At 40.8% G+C, this 14,952-nt stretch overlaps 1 protein-coding gene across 2 annotated transcripts in view; it reads left to right on the top strand.

The window, feature by feature from the left end:
* pusl1 (pseudouridine synthase like 1) overlaps positions 1–14,952 on the top strand; it is a 32,265-nt gene that overhangs the window by 4,098 nt on the left and 13,215 nt on the right. For both annotated transcript variants that reach the window (XM_066691027.1, XM_066691026.1), the window contains exon 3: positions 7,968–8,155. In XM_066691027.1, coding sequence (XP_066547124.1) covers positions 7,968–8,155 — 188 coding nt within the window. The remainder of the gene's footprint in view (positions 1–7,967; positions 8,156–14,952) is intronic.

The following is a 14,952-nucleotide window of genomic DNA, read 5'->3' as shown; positions in this document are numbered from 1 at the left end:
AGCAGGAGATTTGGCGTTAATGTTTCATTTATTGTTTCTCCTGTTATTCGTCAAATAAATGAAATACAGTAACCTTGCCATTACCAATTGGTGACTGATATACAAAAACAGCTAATTTTGAATACTGTTGATTACAATCCATTGAATACAAACATTTATTCCTGAAACATTTACAATTGTAAGTTAATGACCTGAGAATGAATTCAGCTGTGACCTCCAGTGTGCATCCCAGTGACTTTCCTCAATGATCGCTGTAGTTCAGTTCAGATCGTTGTATTTTCATTTGTTTTGCTTGACTTTGCTTTTTGAAATGTGTGTGTTTTGTGTATATTCTCCTAACACTGGATAAGGGTTTCTGTTATACAAACATGCCTTGTTCTTTGTGCGTCTGTATTCATCCATGGTGTTCGCACACACGTTTCACATATTTTGAGTTTGAGAATTATTAGCACAGCTAGACTAAGCGTGTGTGTCGACTCACTCACACTACATACTGTGCTAAGCCAACGGTTCTGTAGGCTCTTTTAAAGAACACTGGCTTGTGTTAACTGTAATTATTATAGTTAATTAACAGATAATTGTAATTAAATTGCGTTAAATGATACAGAGCTGTGATGATTACACAGTTTTTGGTATTACCTCGTTACCAAGCCGAAGATGTAAACATTAAAATCATGACACCTATAATTATGATCATTCACATTTTTCACCATATCGTAGGAATATTTACTTTTGTATTGTTTCCACCGGTACCTTAAAATCTCTTCCATAGTCATCTAAGAAATATACAGCTTTTAAATGTTTAGAGTTTCTGTATGTGGCAAGTAAAAAGCAAATGTAAACGTTTTTTCATTTTTAATTGAATTAAAAATAACCTGTGATGAAAGGCTGCCCGACACAAATTGAGCCTCCAGATGAATGTACCAAATGTTTAACGGCTCAAAGGACGTGTTAATTTATTCTGTTTCAGGGAGAATTTTAAGAGTCAGCCCTTGTGTTCTCGTCTCATCTCTCGAAAACAGTGCAGAAAATAAATTATCAGATTGGAGATGTTTTATAGGCAGCATCTCCCGTTCCTACACACAACAGTCTGTCTGTCAGTCTTTCTGTGTCCCCTGGAGCTGCTGAGAGCACAGAGTCCCAGCGTAGTTAATATGGAGCGATATAAAGATATCTGTTGAGTTAAACTGATACAAAGATACATTTAAACAAGGAAACCCATTGTTTATGAAGTCTTAAATATGTGTTTATGTTCATTCTTTATACATCCTCTTCTGAAGACAATGCGACCAAATAACACAGTGTATTATAAACAACGCTGAGTTTAATTGAAGGGAGGTATTGTTGGGACTTTGGCCAAAGACTTAGAGAAATGAAGGTGGAACACGTTTTGTCAGTTTACTTATTCACTTTCGACACAATAAATGTGAACAAATGACGAGTCCCTGCTGGTCTCTATGTGGAACCATGCTCATATGATCTGGGAACAGTGGCTCTGTCAGTCATGCTGTCACATCAGTGTGGATCGCTTTGTGTTTCCGGTTTCAAACAGACAGAAAGTACAATTTGGCAGATCACATGTTCCAGAGACACACGGCAACAAACACATCTTTGGTGTGGATCAGGCCCGGGCTTTGAAATAAGGGAGCAAAACCTTGTACTGGATTTTAAGCAGAATTTGAAGCAGCCAGTGAGGAGACACTGCGCTGGGACACTAGTGCCGTCCCACGGGCTCCTTTGCTACCAAACAGCAATGTCTGGATTGTGGAGCTCAGCCTGCTCTTTTACCTGTGGAGCCACTCAGGAGCCGATGTTCACAAGATATATTGATGAACAGACACACAAACGAGCTGATTTTCTCTGACTCTTTTCTCTTACTGAGTTCAAATATAGCTTAGTTTTCTTGCAAAAGGGAGAGAAAATCAGACCATGTGATCCGAACATCCCACCAGTTACAGTCTCTGTCCGCGGCGACTCCCCTCTCAGTTTAGTCTGTTTCTCGGGAGGAAAATTCCCTTTTGTCACTTGAAATTCGGGGATAAAACGAATCTGCATTGTTACAGATGACTTGCTTCAGCTCACTAACCCGCCAAAGGTCGGTTTCCCGTCCTCGCCCGACAGTCTTGCGGTCAGAAGTATTTAGTCTTGCTATTTCCTCGCCTGCCACAAAACATTTTTGTTCTATCAAAGCCAGATACTCCGTCACATAAAAGAGACTTTCTTTCTCCGTTCCTTGGCTGACAAACACAGAGAAAGCTTGGTGTACTGAAACAATTCGTATCCAGCTCGAGCTGAGTGTTTATTTAATGAATTAGGTCTGTCATGAAATTAAATATAACGGGGCTGGTTCTTGTTATGGAAAGGACACTCAGCCAAGGCTGCATTGCGGTTGTTTAAAGGCAGTGTCCCTCAGCTGTACAGAGAGACCTTTGTCTCTGTTTGCTTGTTCGCTGTAAGAGAAGTTTGATATGATTCAGAAACGCACGAGAAGCCCCGTCATTCCTAGGTGTTTCTATATTTCACCTGGCTGCTCTGAATATATTTAATCATTATATGATCATTGTATCTGCCAGTGCGCTCTCCTCAGACAGGAAAGATGTCCTGCCTGCTGTCTGTACTGATGCATGCCACGGAAGCTCCTTAAATACTGGGAAACCCTTTATCTGTCTGTGTGACAAGCATGATTCATCTGTGCTGTGTTGCTGAACTGAAACTGAACTGCCAGTCAAATTATACCTTCCAGCCAATGAAGAGTTTTACATATATATATATATATATATATATATAGATATATATATATATATATATATATATATATATATATATATATATATATATATATATATATATATATATATATATATATATATATAAACATACTCATTATGAAATGGGCACGTGATTTTTTCTTTCTGGAGACAATATACTCCCCAGCACAATTAGTCCTGCACGGACAACTGAATGATTACACAGAGGTTTATTACACTGTGCTACACCAGTATGTCGAGGGAACAGGTAGAGCATCTGCACTGGGGTATTCTGCAGATGTTTTGGAGCAAATCATTGTTATATAGCGACTCAATACACTCGGCAGCCTCAGCGATTGTTCATACAGGAGTCCGGATGCTCAAGCGGTCAGTCTGTAAATGAAAAGAAGGAGTGAATCTTTTCTCAAACCCGGTGCTTTAGGAAGACACATGTCGATGAAGATTGTGGGTGCAAGTGACAGATCCAGACAGTGTTCATGTGTTTGTATATATAAGTTATATAATATAACTGTGTTGTGCATATGTACCGGTTGAAATATTTTTCATTCAAACTACCCCTTTCAGTTGATCTTGAAGGCTTATAAACAATATTTTTACTATACAGCTTTCTGTACATTTCAATGAAATATAGTAATAGCAGTGCCATTGTTTTGCAATGTCACAATGTCCTGTAACAATGTTTAACAATGTTTAATTGACCTCCAAACTAATTTAACCTTGTCCTCAAGAAAGCACTTTCTGGAAACTCATCACATCATATTCAATCATTTGGGGATCCTGAAAAGGAAGCAGAAGTATTTAGGTTCAAGTTGTTACCCACAATGCCTTGTGAAAAGACACAGTGTACTGACTGTGAAGCACTGAGCACAGATAAAATACCACAATAATAACCCAAACTTTCATAAGACTATTTACGTTCAGCATTTTATAATTTTGTAATTGTAATTTTGAAACTGTCCTTCTGCTTTGAAGAAAGGTTAACTTCTTTAAGGCAGCTTGTTTTTTTTTATAACTTTGCAGAACAAGACACACATGCTTTGAGGAAATGTAATTCATTCATTAAAAGGTTTTGTTTGATCCTGTTTATTTCTGGGGGAAAAATGTGCCAGATTGTGCAGAAACGGGATCATGTGCGAAGCAGCCGAGTTTCTTTAGCTGTTATCGATTATGGACGGGAACTCACATGTTTTATATCATTCCTGTGGAATTACACACAGACATAAACTCACAGTATGGCGATACACAGCTTCCAAAAGGTAAAAACAGACCCTCATTTTGCCTGCAGATGCTTTGGATCGCATTCAATCTGCATAGGTTTCTCCGGTTATTAATGCTGAACTGTTGTCCAAACACGGTACAACAACTGTTAAAAGATGGGGCTTCTCAATCCCGTTGTGTCACTTTGTAATTTATCATTATGTAGTACTTTATGATCTTTAGCAATGGAATAAAGGTGCTCACACCTAATACGTAGCTATATTTTAAACGTCAAACAGCAACCCTAAGAAGTTTAGAGAGTTAAAATAACTTTGAGCTTTTAATGCAGTAGATCCATGCTAGAGGGATCTCAGGGAATCAGTGTCAGCATCGTGGGATTTCTTCCACAATCTCTCTCGTTAAAGCTTCTGTTTTCTCACCGAACCTGAATCCAGTTCCACCTGATGACCTTGATTAGTTTACACTTCTGTTCACGCATTGGTTGGATTACTTTAACATTCGGTTAACATGCAAATAATTCTCCCTCGAAGCATTCGTTTGTAATAGTTTGTCATCCACCTCATTTACACACACAGATCTTTGACTTCATTTACTATAGATGTCAGGCCAGCTACACATCTATTTATAATGATGTCAGCACCTGAATTATAGCACCGAGATTGTTTGAGTGAGATCTGTGGGGGAACCTAACAAAAGCATATTAATAACAAAATAAACTTTTCAGGAATACTTACCACAGACTCCAAAAAGCATTTTTATTTTTTAAGTTTAATGAATTACTAACACAAGATACTTAGTTTCATCCTCCCTCTGTGTTCATATCTGTAGGTTTTCAAACACTGCTTGACAAATAACCACAGGAGGTGTTTTGGTTTCACATCCCGTAGAGTGATTGTTTTCTGTGCTGCGTCTCTTGTAAGAAATATTCGTCTCACACCTGCAGACAAGCAGGGCGGCCAGCGCTCTGCCGTGGAGGTAGAGCGCCAACTCAAATGATTCATCTCTGGAGACAAGCCTCTCAGTGTAGCCAGTCTCAGTCCTGGCAGAGCCCAGCTGTAACTATTGGCATTAGAAGGCACATTGAAAACAGTATTCATTGTGATTGTTAGTCATTAAAGGACACAATCGATCATTGTACCACAAGAAAATAAACTTCCAAGCACAGACTACCTTGCAGTGTTTTACTGGACATACTGTACATCTCTACAGGAGTAACTCTACCGCTGTGTGTGTCTGTAACGGCACTGTGATGTGAAAATACACATCAGCAATGGCACCAGTCATTAAATACGTCTCTAAAGTAGACATTATCTGTATGTTTAAAAAATATAAATATGCTTTTGTTTATTTCCATGGTAAAAAGTACAAACCAAAGTCTACAAAACTACCTAATTGTAAAGCACAGGGGAACAAACATATCGAAGTGCTTGAGTGCACTGTACCTTGTACACTGAACTATGGGAAGCTTGTTGTTTTTCTTGATTAACAACATATAGCCACACTGGAGGGGCCACAGGAAGAAGGCTTAGGAGTCAATACTCCCCCCACATCTGTCACTCACCGAGAGCCAAGTCATCTCAGGGTGATCGGGATATAAACGCATAATTAACTGTAAGCAAGAAGGGGTTATACTCTCCTAAGAAACTTCTGCTGCACCTAGACTATCTATACACGTTGATTTGAAGGAAATACACGGGGGGGTGGATGTAGAATGTGACGTGGCACACTGATCTCATTGTTGTTGCAGAGGAGACGAGAGCAACTCCATCTTTACTATTCTCCCCCGCAGCCATGGGCACAGCAACACTTCCTGCTGTCAATGGAAACTATAATTACTATCTATGAGTAAGAATACGATAAGATACGAAACACTCGGTTGACTTGATAATGACTCGATCTGGAAGAGTGGTATCCATCTTACTGATACACTAGCAACACACAAAGATGCACACAAACAACATTTTTGGTGACTATGTGTGTTTACCTTTAAGGGGACAAAAGGGTTGGTGAGGTATGCGACTCAGTGTGGACATCATATATCCCCTCTGTTAGACTTCTGTTTTGGACATCCCTTCCTGAGCCGTTACAAAAGTACACGAAGCAGCTGAGCCTTTCCAGCAGACAAATACACAGCCTCACTCCTCCAGATGCGTTGGGTCTCATACAGAATACAGGGTCTGCTTTAGGAAGCAGCTCCGGCTCCGTTTAAAGCCAAAAACAAAGCTCAGTGTAGTTTTCTTTCTGCGAAATGGTCCCTTCTGCAGAGGGGTTAAGTGTTGTCTAAAGCGCTGCACAGGAAACGTGCCAGTTAGTTTGCCAGTGCGTGAGCACAGCTAGTTTACACTGTGATGGGAGGTGTTTCAAACAGAACAATAAAAAGGAGCCACAGGATCTTTGTGTAATAATTATAAAATAATGTTGTCCTTTAAAATTAAGGAGATGGTTCACACATCAGGATAAAGACGGTGTGGCCCTGGGAACCAAACACGTCAGTCAGACGGGTCTTCACAAAGACAAGCGGCTTCATGGTTACTTGAGGGGCATTGCTTGCGTTATTATAAACAGCAACCGATCTCTTGTGTTTCAGTCCAGGGCATACAAACACACACACATTCTCAATTGTTATGTAGGATTTGAAATGCAATGTTTCTTCTTCTTAATTTTTTTCCCTCAAACACATCTTGGCTGCTTTGCATGGCTGGGAGCCCAGAGAGCATAAATTAAGTCCTTTTTTTCCTTGTGCCAGCTGAAACCGAGACCAGGAAACAAAATGGAGAGGTTTCCCAAGGAGCAATCTGAGACGAAGAAGACTGGCTTCACTGTGGTGTTACCATGCATAGTGATGCACAGCCGAGATGCAAACATCTGTTATGGTTTGAGCTCCAAAGAGAAGCCAGGCCTGTTTCCAGACGCGCCTTGTGTTCGCCAGACGTGAAAAACATCCCTTTCTTTGGGATTTGCTGAGTCTTCCGATTTTCTGCTATTGGGTTCTAGCCAATATCAAAAGGACTGTGTCCAAAATACTGTTTTAAATGCAGAGATCAGTGTAAAATGGGATACTTTTATAATGAAGATCCATTTTTGATTAGAAGCATCATTTTTATGTCTGTGGGGAAACCATTGAAATGCACAAATCAAAACAACAAATGTCACAAACACACACCGGGATATTGTACAGATGACATTACAATATGAATATGCATGACACAAACAAAACCTCCGAAAGCACGATAGTCTGTCAAGCACCATTTTCCCCTTGATATTGGTGTGGGTGGGTTGAATATGAATGGGTGCTTGACAATTGTGTATGAGAGGATGTCAAATGAGCTGGAGATTCTACATTTCTGAAGCAAAACACATTCCCATGGACTTTTTCCATGCAAACTTCTTTGAAGTAAGGATTACCAAAGGTTACAAAAGACATCCCCAGCCGGTGAAACATATACAGAGGAGGGACCCCTTTTGGCTAAACATCATGGGTTGAAACACCCCATTGATTCATTAATTGCTTTGAGGGCAAAGTTTTAAGGTGTTTTCTGAACTGGAGGAAGCTCGGGGTCATTCTAACTTCTACGAGGTCCATAAATATGCTGCTCTGGCTCAAAAAAGTACAACCTCTGAAATGGACTCAAGAGAAAAGGGGGAAGGATACAGAGTGAGTCAGTGGAGCTCAAATTTACTTCAGGTTTCGGGTGCATCAATTGCAAATAAGCAGGGAAACCACGTTAAGTGTCTTATCAGCAATACATCGAAAGTCAAAGTGCATCCTTTCTGAGTGCTTCTTCAGATCGGGTGATGTAATGGACTCGTCACTAGATGTGCTGCCTGATCTTGAACCTTCCAGAGACATTTAAGATCAACTATTGATAAGCCAGAATGAAGGGAGTTATGCTTATCTAGTTACTGTTTGCAAAAACCAGACAGAGAGATATGGTTTAGTTATCTTAATAAAAAAGGTTAATTGCTTTGCTCTGCTGGCAGGATGCGATACGGAGACTGCGGCCGGTGAACGAGGTGTGCGTGTCGGTGTCCAGCCGCACCGATGCCGGCGTCCACGCCCTGTGCAACAGCGCACATCTGGACCTCCAGAGAAGAGGCGACTTGCCCCCCTTTCCAGAAGAGGTGCTGACCGACGCCATTAACTATCACCTGAAGCCGGAGCCTATAAGGTGAGAAATACGCGTGTGTGTGTGAGGTGTCTCACCATCCAATCAGTCAAATATCATCCTAAAGAAGATTTACAAGAATGTAGTTTAGTTTGTTGGAGAGAGAGACCACTTGAGAGATGGAGAGGTGTTGTTTGGAGGTGTTTTTCAGGCTCACGTGCCAGTGATTTTGTGTTAGAAATAATTAAAATTAAAAATAATTGTAGTTTTGCTTTGTGCCTGGGTGTCAGCTTACAATGCCCATTGTCATAAACAAGTCATTAAAATCAGCTTCCACGGTTCAGATACCCATTTAATGAAGATATTACCACTTAACTATCACACATCTTGTAGGTTTTCATGTAGTTTGCCACTGTTGCCATATTTTGATGTCACTGGGTCCCACCTTTCAATCTGTAGCAGTCCGAACAAATTCAGGGACAAAAACACAGATTTTCACCCCAGGCCCTGTTAATCTATCTGTTCATGTTTTTGTTTTCTTTGTTTAATTGAACATTTTCACACTTTTGTGTTTAAATACCAGGATGTTGTGTTTTGAGATTGAAAAAACACATACACTGGGGTTCGAATACTTAAGAATGAGATCTACATAGTAAAAACAAAATGGCCGCTTACAAAATTATTTGAGTGGTGAAATCCTGTGCTTTGAATGCTAATAAATCTGTTAAAAATGTAAAGGCTTTTACACAATTGTGCACCCTTATGAACTCCTGCCCCAAGTAAGCAATGGGCCTGGCTGGACCGGAGATCAACTTGTCCATCCTGCGGGACACATCCTAGGGATCTAAACTGCTATTCCCAAAGCAGTGTTGGGTCTCCAATAGTCAAGGTCTAACTATCGAATTTGCCAACAGAATATGCACAAGAATGGGAACAATATGAGAAGAGTTCGACACGTGTCGACCCGGGGACTCTCGTATAGGAAGTGGAGAGTTCACACCCACCATTAGTCTGACTGACAAAACAGCTGTGCTAATAATGTTATCTGAACGATAGGTCCAAATCAAAGAAGGAAGGTCTAGTTTAATCATCTGTGAAATGATGGCAATCACAGCAGCATTTAAAGCCAGATATGAACTTCACTTCAACTCACCAGAGCAGGAAGTCTTTGACGAAGAGAAAGTAATGCGATCTACCTGGTTGCTCAACTTGCTTAGCAATGAAAAATCTATTCCCTGGATAGTTTTCACCACGAAGGTGTGTGGACTGGACTCGCACTGCAAACAGACCAGCTCCAGTGTAGTGTCAGAGATCTTTTCCACATTTGAAAACTCTTAACATCAAGCTTATAAATCCAATTAAACAAATGTTTACTTTGTATTAATGGTCAGTAGATAGTGAGCAATTTCAAATATAGATGTTTTCATCACTGCTTGCAACAATGACATATTTTATAATAGCTAAAATATTTACATTATTTTTGTATCTACCAAGACTAAGATTAACAGACAATAACATATTTATGTAATTTGTATTAGCAGTGTGCATGCTTAAAATGAAGACATTACTAATGCAAAAGACAAATGCTTGTAAACATATTTTCTGAATCCTAATCCTGAATGCATGTAAAATTAGTTCTTTCAAGTTGAAAATAGATCCCATGGTGGCCTAGGGCGATGGAAAGGACTTAAACCTTACAACACAGTGCCGAGAGGCCTCTTCTTGTTTCAGTCAGATGACTCCTCCCCCTTTAAATGATCGATTAGCCGACTTTTGAGAGACAGCGATCTGTGACCATTTGCTTCCATTAATTGCGCTCTGCCAACAAAACTATAATTAAAAAATCCTTCAAACTGCACGCACAGAATTAAAAAGGTTTCCATGGATTTGAGTACTAAAATGTATCCCTTCAATTTGGGCAGAAGTCCGGTCCATTGAAATCACGCAAGACATTTTAATGTGACATTAACATGTCATTCTAAACAACGTGTGGAAAGTGGAAAGGATCAGTTATCTGTTCCTTTTTCGACATTCAATAAAATGACTTCCTGCTCGTGGACTTTGTGTTGCTCAAATCAAATTGAAAAAGGACTCATAATGAGCTTCCAAAGGCGAGCAGACACCAAACAGTGACCTTCTGAGCAGGAGCCGCCGCGTGCAGCAGCACAGAGAACCGGTGCTGGACCACAGCTCTCTGCATCGCTGGGAATATGGAGCTCTCAGTTTATATAACAGTCCCTGTTTTAAATCCTATTTTGAGTCCTAAAGCCAAACACACAGGCTTCAGTGCAACGCCGCAGCTCAACAGAGGGATTGTATTGACTGAGCATAATTACTGCTTTACAGTTCTACTATAAATGGAGACAATACTTAATTGCTTCTTCCTCTTTTATTTCTTGGTAGACGCCCTTATCCTAGGCGACTCTCAGTTTACACAACATAAGTGCAGGAATACAAAGCAATACAAAATTATATTTAAACGTGACAAAAGTGCAGCAGTATAATCAATATAAAACACCCTGGTTGAGGAATAGTGGTGCAGTTTTCTGTGGCAATTTTTTTATTATGTGCGTTTTTTTTTTTTTATTGATACGGTTTATTTTTCCTCCTTCTCTTCTTCTTCTTCTTCTTCCTCTTCTATTACTGCTGCACAATACATGGTCTTTGTCTTTCAGAGGAAGTAGATGGTAACCCATAAGTTTACCTGAAGTGGTTTGCAAGTTAATAACTAGAGTACATTTGCATCTCAGCTGTACCTCAGTATCGAATGAAAGGACAGTACGATGTGAACGAATCAGCCTCGTGGTGAATCAGAAAAGCTGCGGGCTTCTCCTCTGATGTGGCTCACGTAGCAGCTCCTCTGCATTTCCATCGCCGTGGGGCCCCTGTGCGTCCGTTACATAATGCTTTTTTTCATCACATCTGGGATAAAATTAGATTCCTCAAATCTCTTCTTATTTATTCTCCCACCTCCCTGCTCATCCCTTCCCTTCTGTCTTTCTTCCTCTGAGATCAAAGCCTTCCTTGTCTTTCAAGAGGAGCGTTTGTGGAAGCGATCGAGTCAGCAGGCTGGATGGGTAATGAGGCGGACTGGAAACGGAAGAAGGCTTATCTGCCTCTCGTGTGCAAAGTTGTGCGCTGAAGTAAACTGGGGTCACAAAATAGCTGCAGTGAAATGGGGTTTCAGATGCTTATCTGTTCAGTCAGGGTCATTTGGTTCATTTTGTCTTTGTTAAACTTATAATTGGCATGTTATATGTATCAGAGAGCCAGAATCGTGAAAGAATGAGAATACTGTGAGGTACTGTGAGGTACTGTGGTACAAAACTGTGGAGAATTGTATTTACAAATGTATTTGATTAATTCAAATTGAGGCTGTATTTACATTCAAGTCTGGAATGGAGATTTGAGGTTTGACATGAACTGGAAAGGTACGATGTCTTATTTATGATGATGATGATGATGATGTTGGTGATAATTTGGTTAGCATCGGTTCCTATCCAAGGTGACTCAAAGTGTTTACTTGGTTTTGTTTTAGCACATAGATTAAAGCAGTCATCTTATATTCACTAAAAACAAGCGGCCGTCGTGCTTTGCCTCTCCTAGCAATGGAGCTGCGTCGGAGGATGAGAGCCAGACTGTCTGTTTTACACTCAGTTTGCTCCTCGTGTTTGATGGGCAACCCCGGGCGCTGCCGCCTGGCGTCTTCTGACAAGACAGATGAAAATGTCATTCTCGGCATCTTCAAAGACCCTGGCGGCGCAACGTGGGCTCCAGCGACAGGCTCTTGCGTCGGCAGAGACGAGCGGCGGTTGTGTGGTGAGGTGAGGAAGGTGACCTACTTTTGTTTCGCCACTTTTATCTGGGGAAGCGCGCTGATGAATCGCAGGGCGGAAGGAGGGCTGGAGAAACGCTTACTCTGCCTGCATTTGGCAGCACAGGATCAAATGGATTTGTATCTTTAAATACAGTTCTGCGAGGGTTTCATCATATACATAGAAGACCCATATATTATTAATAAATGGAAATATCGCCAATCCATATATAATAAATACATTTAGTTCCTATCCATATCTTACACAAAGTCAACCGATTGCTCTTGCACAATAAAAAATAAGAAAAGCACCCTGGATTCTAGCACAAATAAAAACATTGCGATTCTGTGCCTCTTGCTAATTGGTTGATCTGATCTAGCCCAGTTTCAAAAGTATGGTCCAGTGGTTCATTCGTCCTGTTTTCACTACTAAATTCTCCAGTGTTTAATTTCCACTTAGCCTCTATATTTTATGGTCTCAACACTTAAATCAAATCCCTTAGTAACTGTCTCTGTTCAAGTCGAAAGAGATTAAATCTGTCTTCGCCTGACGTGCCTTTAAGACCACAGATGATCTCACAAATCTGAACCTTTTACAGCACCGCAGTCTTCTGCCGTAGCTGAAATATGTATGATGAAGATGTCTCAGTCAGGGTGTGCTATCCTGCTTCACTACAGCGACGAACATTCATCCAAAACAGGTTTCAGATCAGCATATCCCAAGTTAATGCAGAATAAAACCCAGACCAGCAGCTTTAATGTCATTAATAGACACCTGCCTGCTATATTGCAAGATTTAAATTGAGAAGCTTTAGAACTGGCTCTTTCCCCAAGACTCCCTAGATTTAAATCTACCAGAGGCACTTAGCATACATGCCAGCCCCGCTGATAATTTATTTAGCATCCCTTTTAGCGGTGATTAGAAGTGCTAGTAAATCTTTCAGCAGTGCTGCCACTGCGCCAGTGCACAACGCTACTCTGGTTACTGACGTCTCTTTCAAGAGCTTGTTGGGCTTTTTTAACTTGCTAAGCTCACTTAAAGCCAGTGCCAGCATCCTGCCTGACCCACATCTCCAGGGTGTCATGGTTTATAAACACTGCCCGGAGTCTTTCTGTATCAAGGAGCTGAATTCGTGTTTTAATGTTGGTGAGGACAAGCCTCCACAGCAACACACTTTGTGAGCCTAATATGTAAGATCCCAATATGATCCCAGTTTTAAAGGTGTAATGGTTAGCGGCTCTGCACTGGTAGATCCAGTTAACGCACTCCAGTGTGTCACAAGTCCATTGCCAGATTGGGCTGGGAGTTCATGGCGCACAATTGATTTGCCACCAGGGGGCGCAGGAGTGGGAGGCAGCTGGGGAAATCTGTCCTCCACTCAGGAGTGACTCCGGTGGCTCTTTTGGGCACCTGCAGGTTGGGGACAATTCCACGTGAGGGATTGTGGTTTCAACATAAAAGATTCAACTAGAATACAATTAGAAACAATGTTCATTCCCCTCACAGAGGTCTGTAACAAACCGCCCAGCTCAGTGCCAAAGCGGACGCTTTGGGATCTTTTAACGAAATGCCTTGATGGGATTGTTGGATCAGTCAATTACTAGCAAGCAAACAGGCAGACCTGGCCGGGCGATCTCCTGTCATCCGCAGTCTTTCTGATGTGCTAAAGAGGCAGCCAGAGGTGATTCATGAAATAAAGAGCCCAAAGGAAATCAAGTAAACAAATGTGAAAACACAATTTTTTTGTATTCATTTATTTATTATCAGACACTTTTTTATTAAGGTCGTTTACATGTTTTACCAAATTAACATAAAAAAGTATGCTGAATCACATAATACTGTGAATAATGCAGAATATATACTATCTTTTCATGTCAGAAAGTTAGTAATTTAGGGAGTTAAAGGTCTAACTGTTATCTCTTTCTGAAATAAAAGTGTTTTTCATTACTCTTATGTTTGAACATACCTGTCCATTAAGGTTTATGTCAGATGCTGGGCCCATTTCATATTTGATTCTGATTCTGATCCAATTCTGTGGATTTTATTTAGGTGTGCAGTTTTTGGTGCCGCGTTTGATAAATGTGATTGGGTTTGAGCTTCACATGTGCTGTCATTGTCACGAGTCTCACTAGGTTCTCTTTTAAAGTGTCATTTGTTCGAAACTCATCACAGCATCAATTTCTGTTCCCTCCTCAACTGAAACATGAACATCCTTCCAGTTGAACGATTTTCAAATAAGTGTTTCTGCTGCTGCTGTTATTTGTATTGTTAATCAGCTTGAAATGGAGCTTAAACACATATTGGACATTAACGACACCGACACCTTTCAAAGCCGATCAGTTTACTGTGGTATTACAGCAACATTGTTATTGCTGATGGGCCCGTATGCACAACCTTCTCACCTCCAAAACTGTCATTAAGAAACTGTGCCTCCGTTAGACTCGTATTAAAAGCCGTGTCCTTGGCTCAGAAGCAGCTCTAATCTCGTTAGTTTAAGCCTAATTGCTTAAGGTGCTTCACAGAGAACTCCACAAGCTCTTGAGCCGTTAAAGGCAGCTTTGCACACACAGGGTACAGGCGCTTTATTGACATGATAAGAGCTTTAGTCACAGTCACTCCAGCAGCTCCTCCTCATTACGCTGCTGCGCGGGGAGTGTAGGTGTTGTGTGTCCCGACCCAGTGATCTCACACCCAGTGATCTCACACAGACGCACAACAGCTGGACTGGCCTGATTAAAGACATGAGCTTTAAACAAGGCATCACTGCAGGGCCGAAACGCAGGACAGCAAGCCAGAACTACAAGCACACAGATCAGCACTGTGGATATTTACGTTGGTTTTTATGACTTGCATTTCTTGGCTCCGTGGAGAAACTAACTTTCCACAGAGCATGGAGGTAATGAAGTTAAAAACGGGTTAATGGATGACGTGATGTAATTAAGCTCTGTCTGTTCTGCAGAAATGTATCACACCCATATTATAAATCATAAGCTTCATCCCAGACAAATATATATTGTATGAGTAGGACATGTGATATAGTACAAT

The sequence above is a fragment of the Amia ocellicauda genome, chromosome 18 (genome assembly GCF_036373705.1).
Source record: "Amia ocellicauda isolate fAmiCal2 chromosome 18, fAmiCal2.hap1, whole genome shotgun sequence".
NCBI lineage: Eukaryota > Metazoa > Chordata > Actinopteri > Amiiformes > Amiidae > Amia > Amia ocellicauda.
This window is presented reverse-complemented; position numbering and strand designations above follow the sequence as displayed.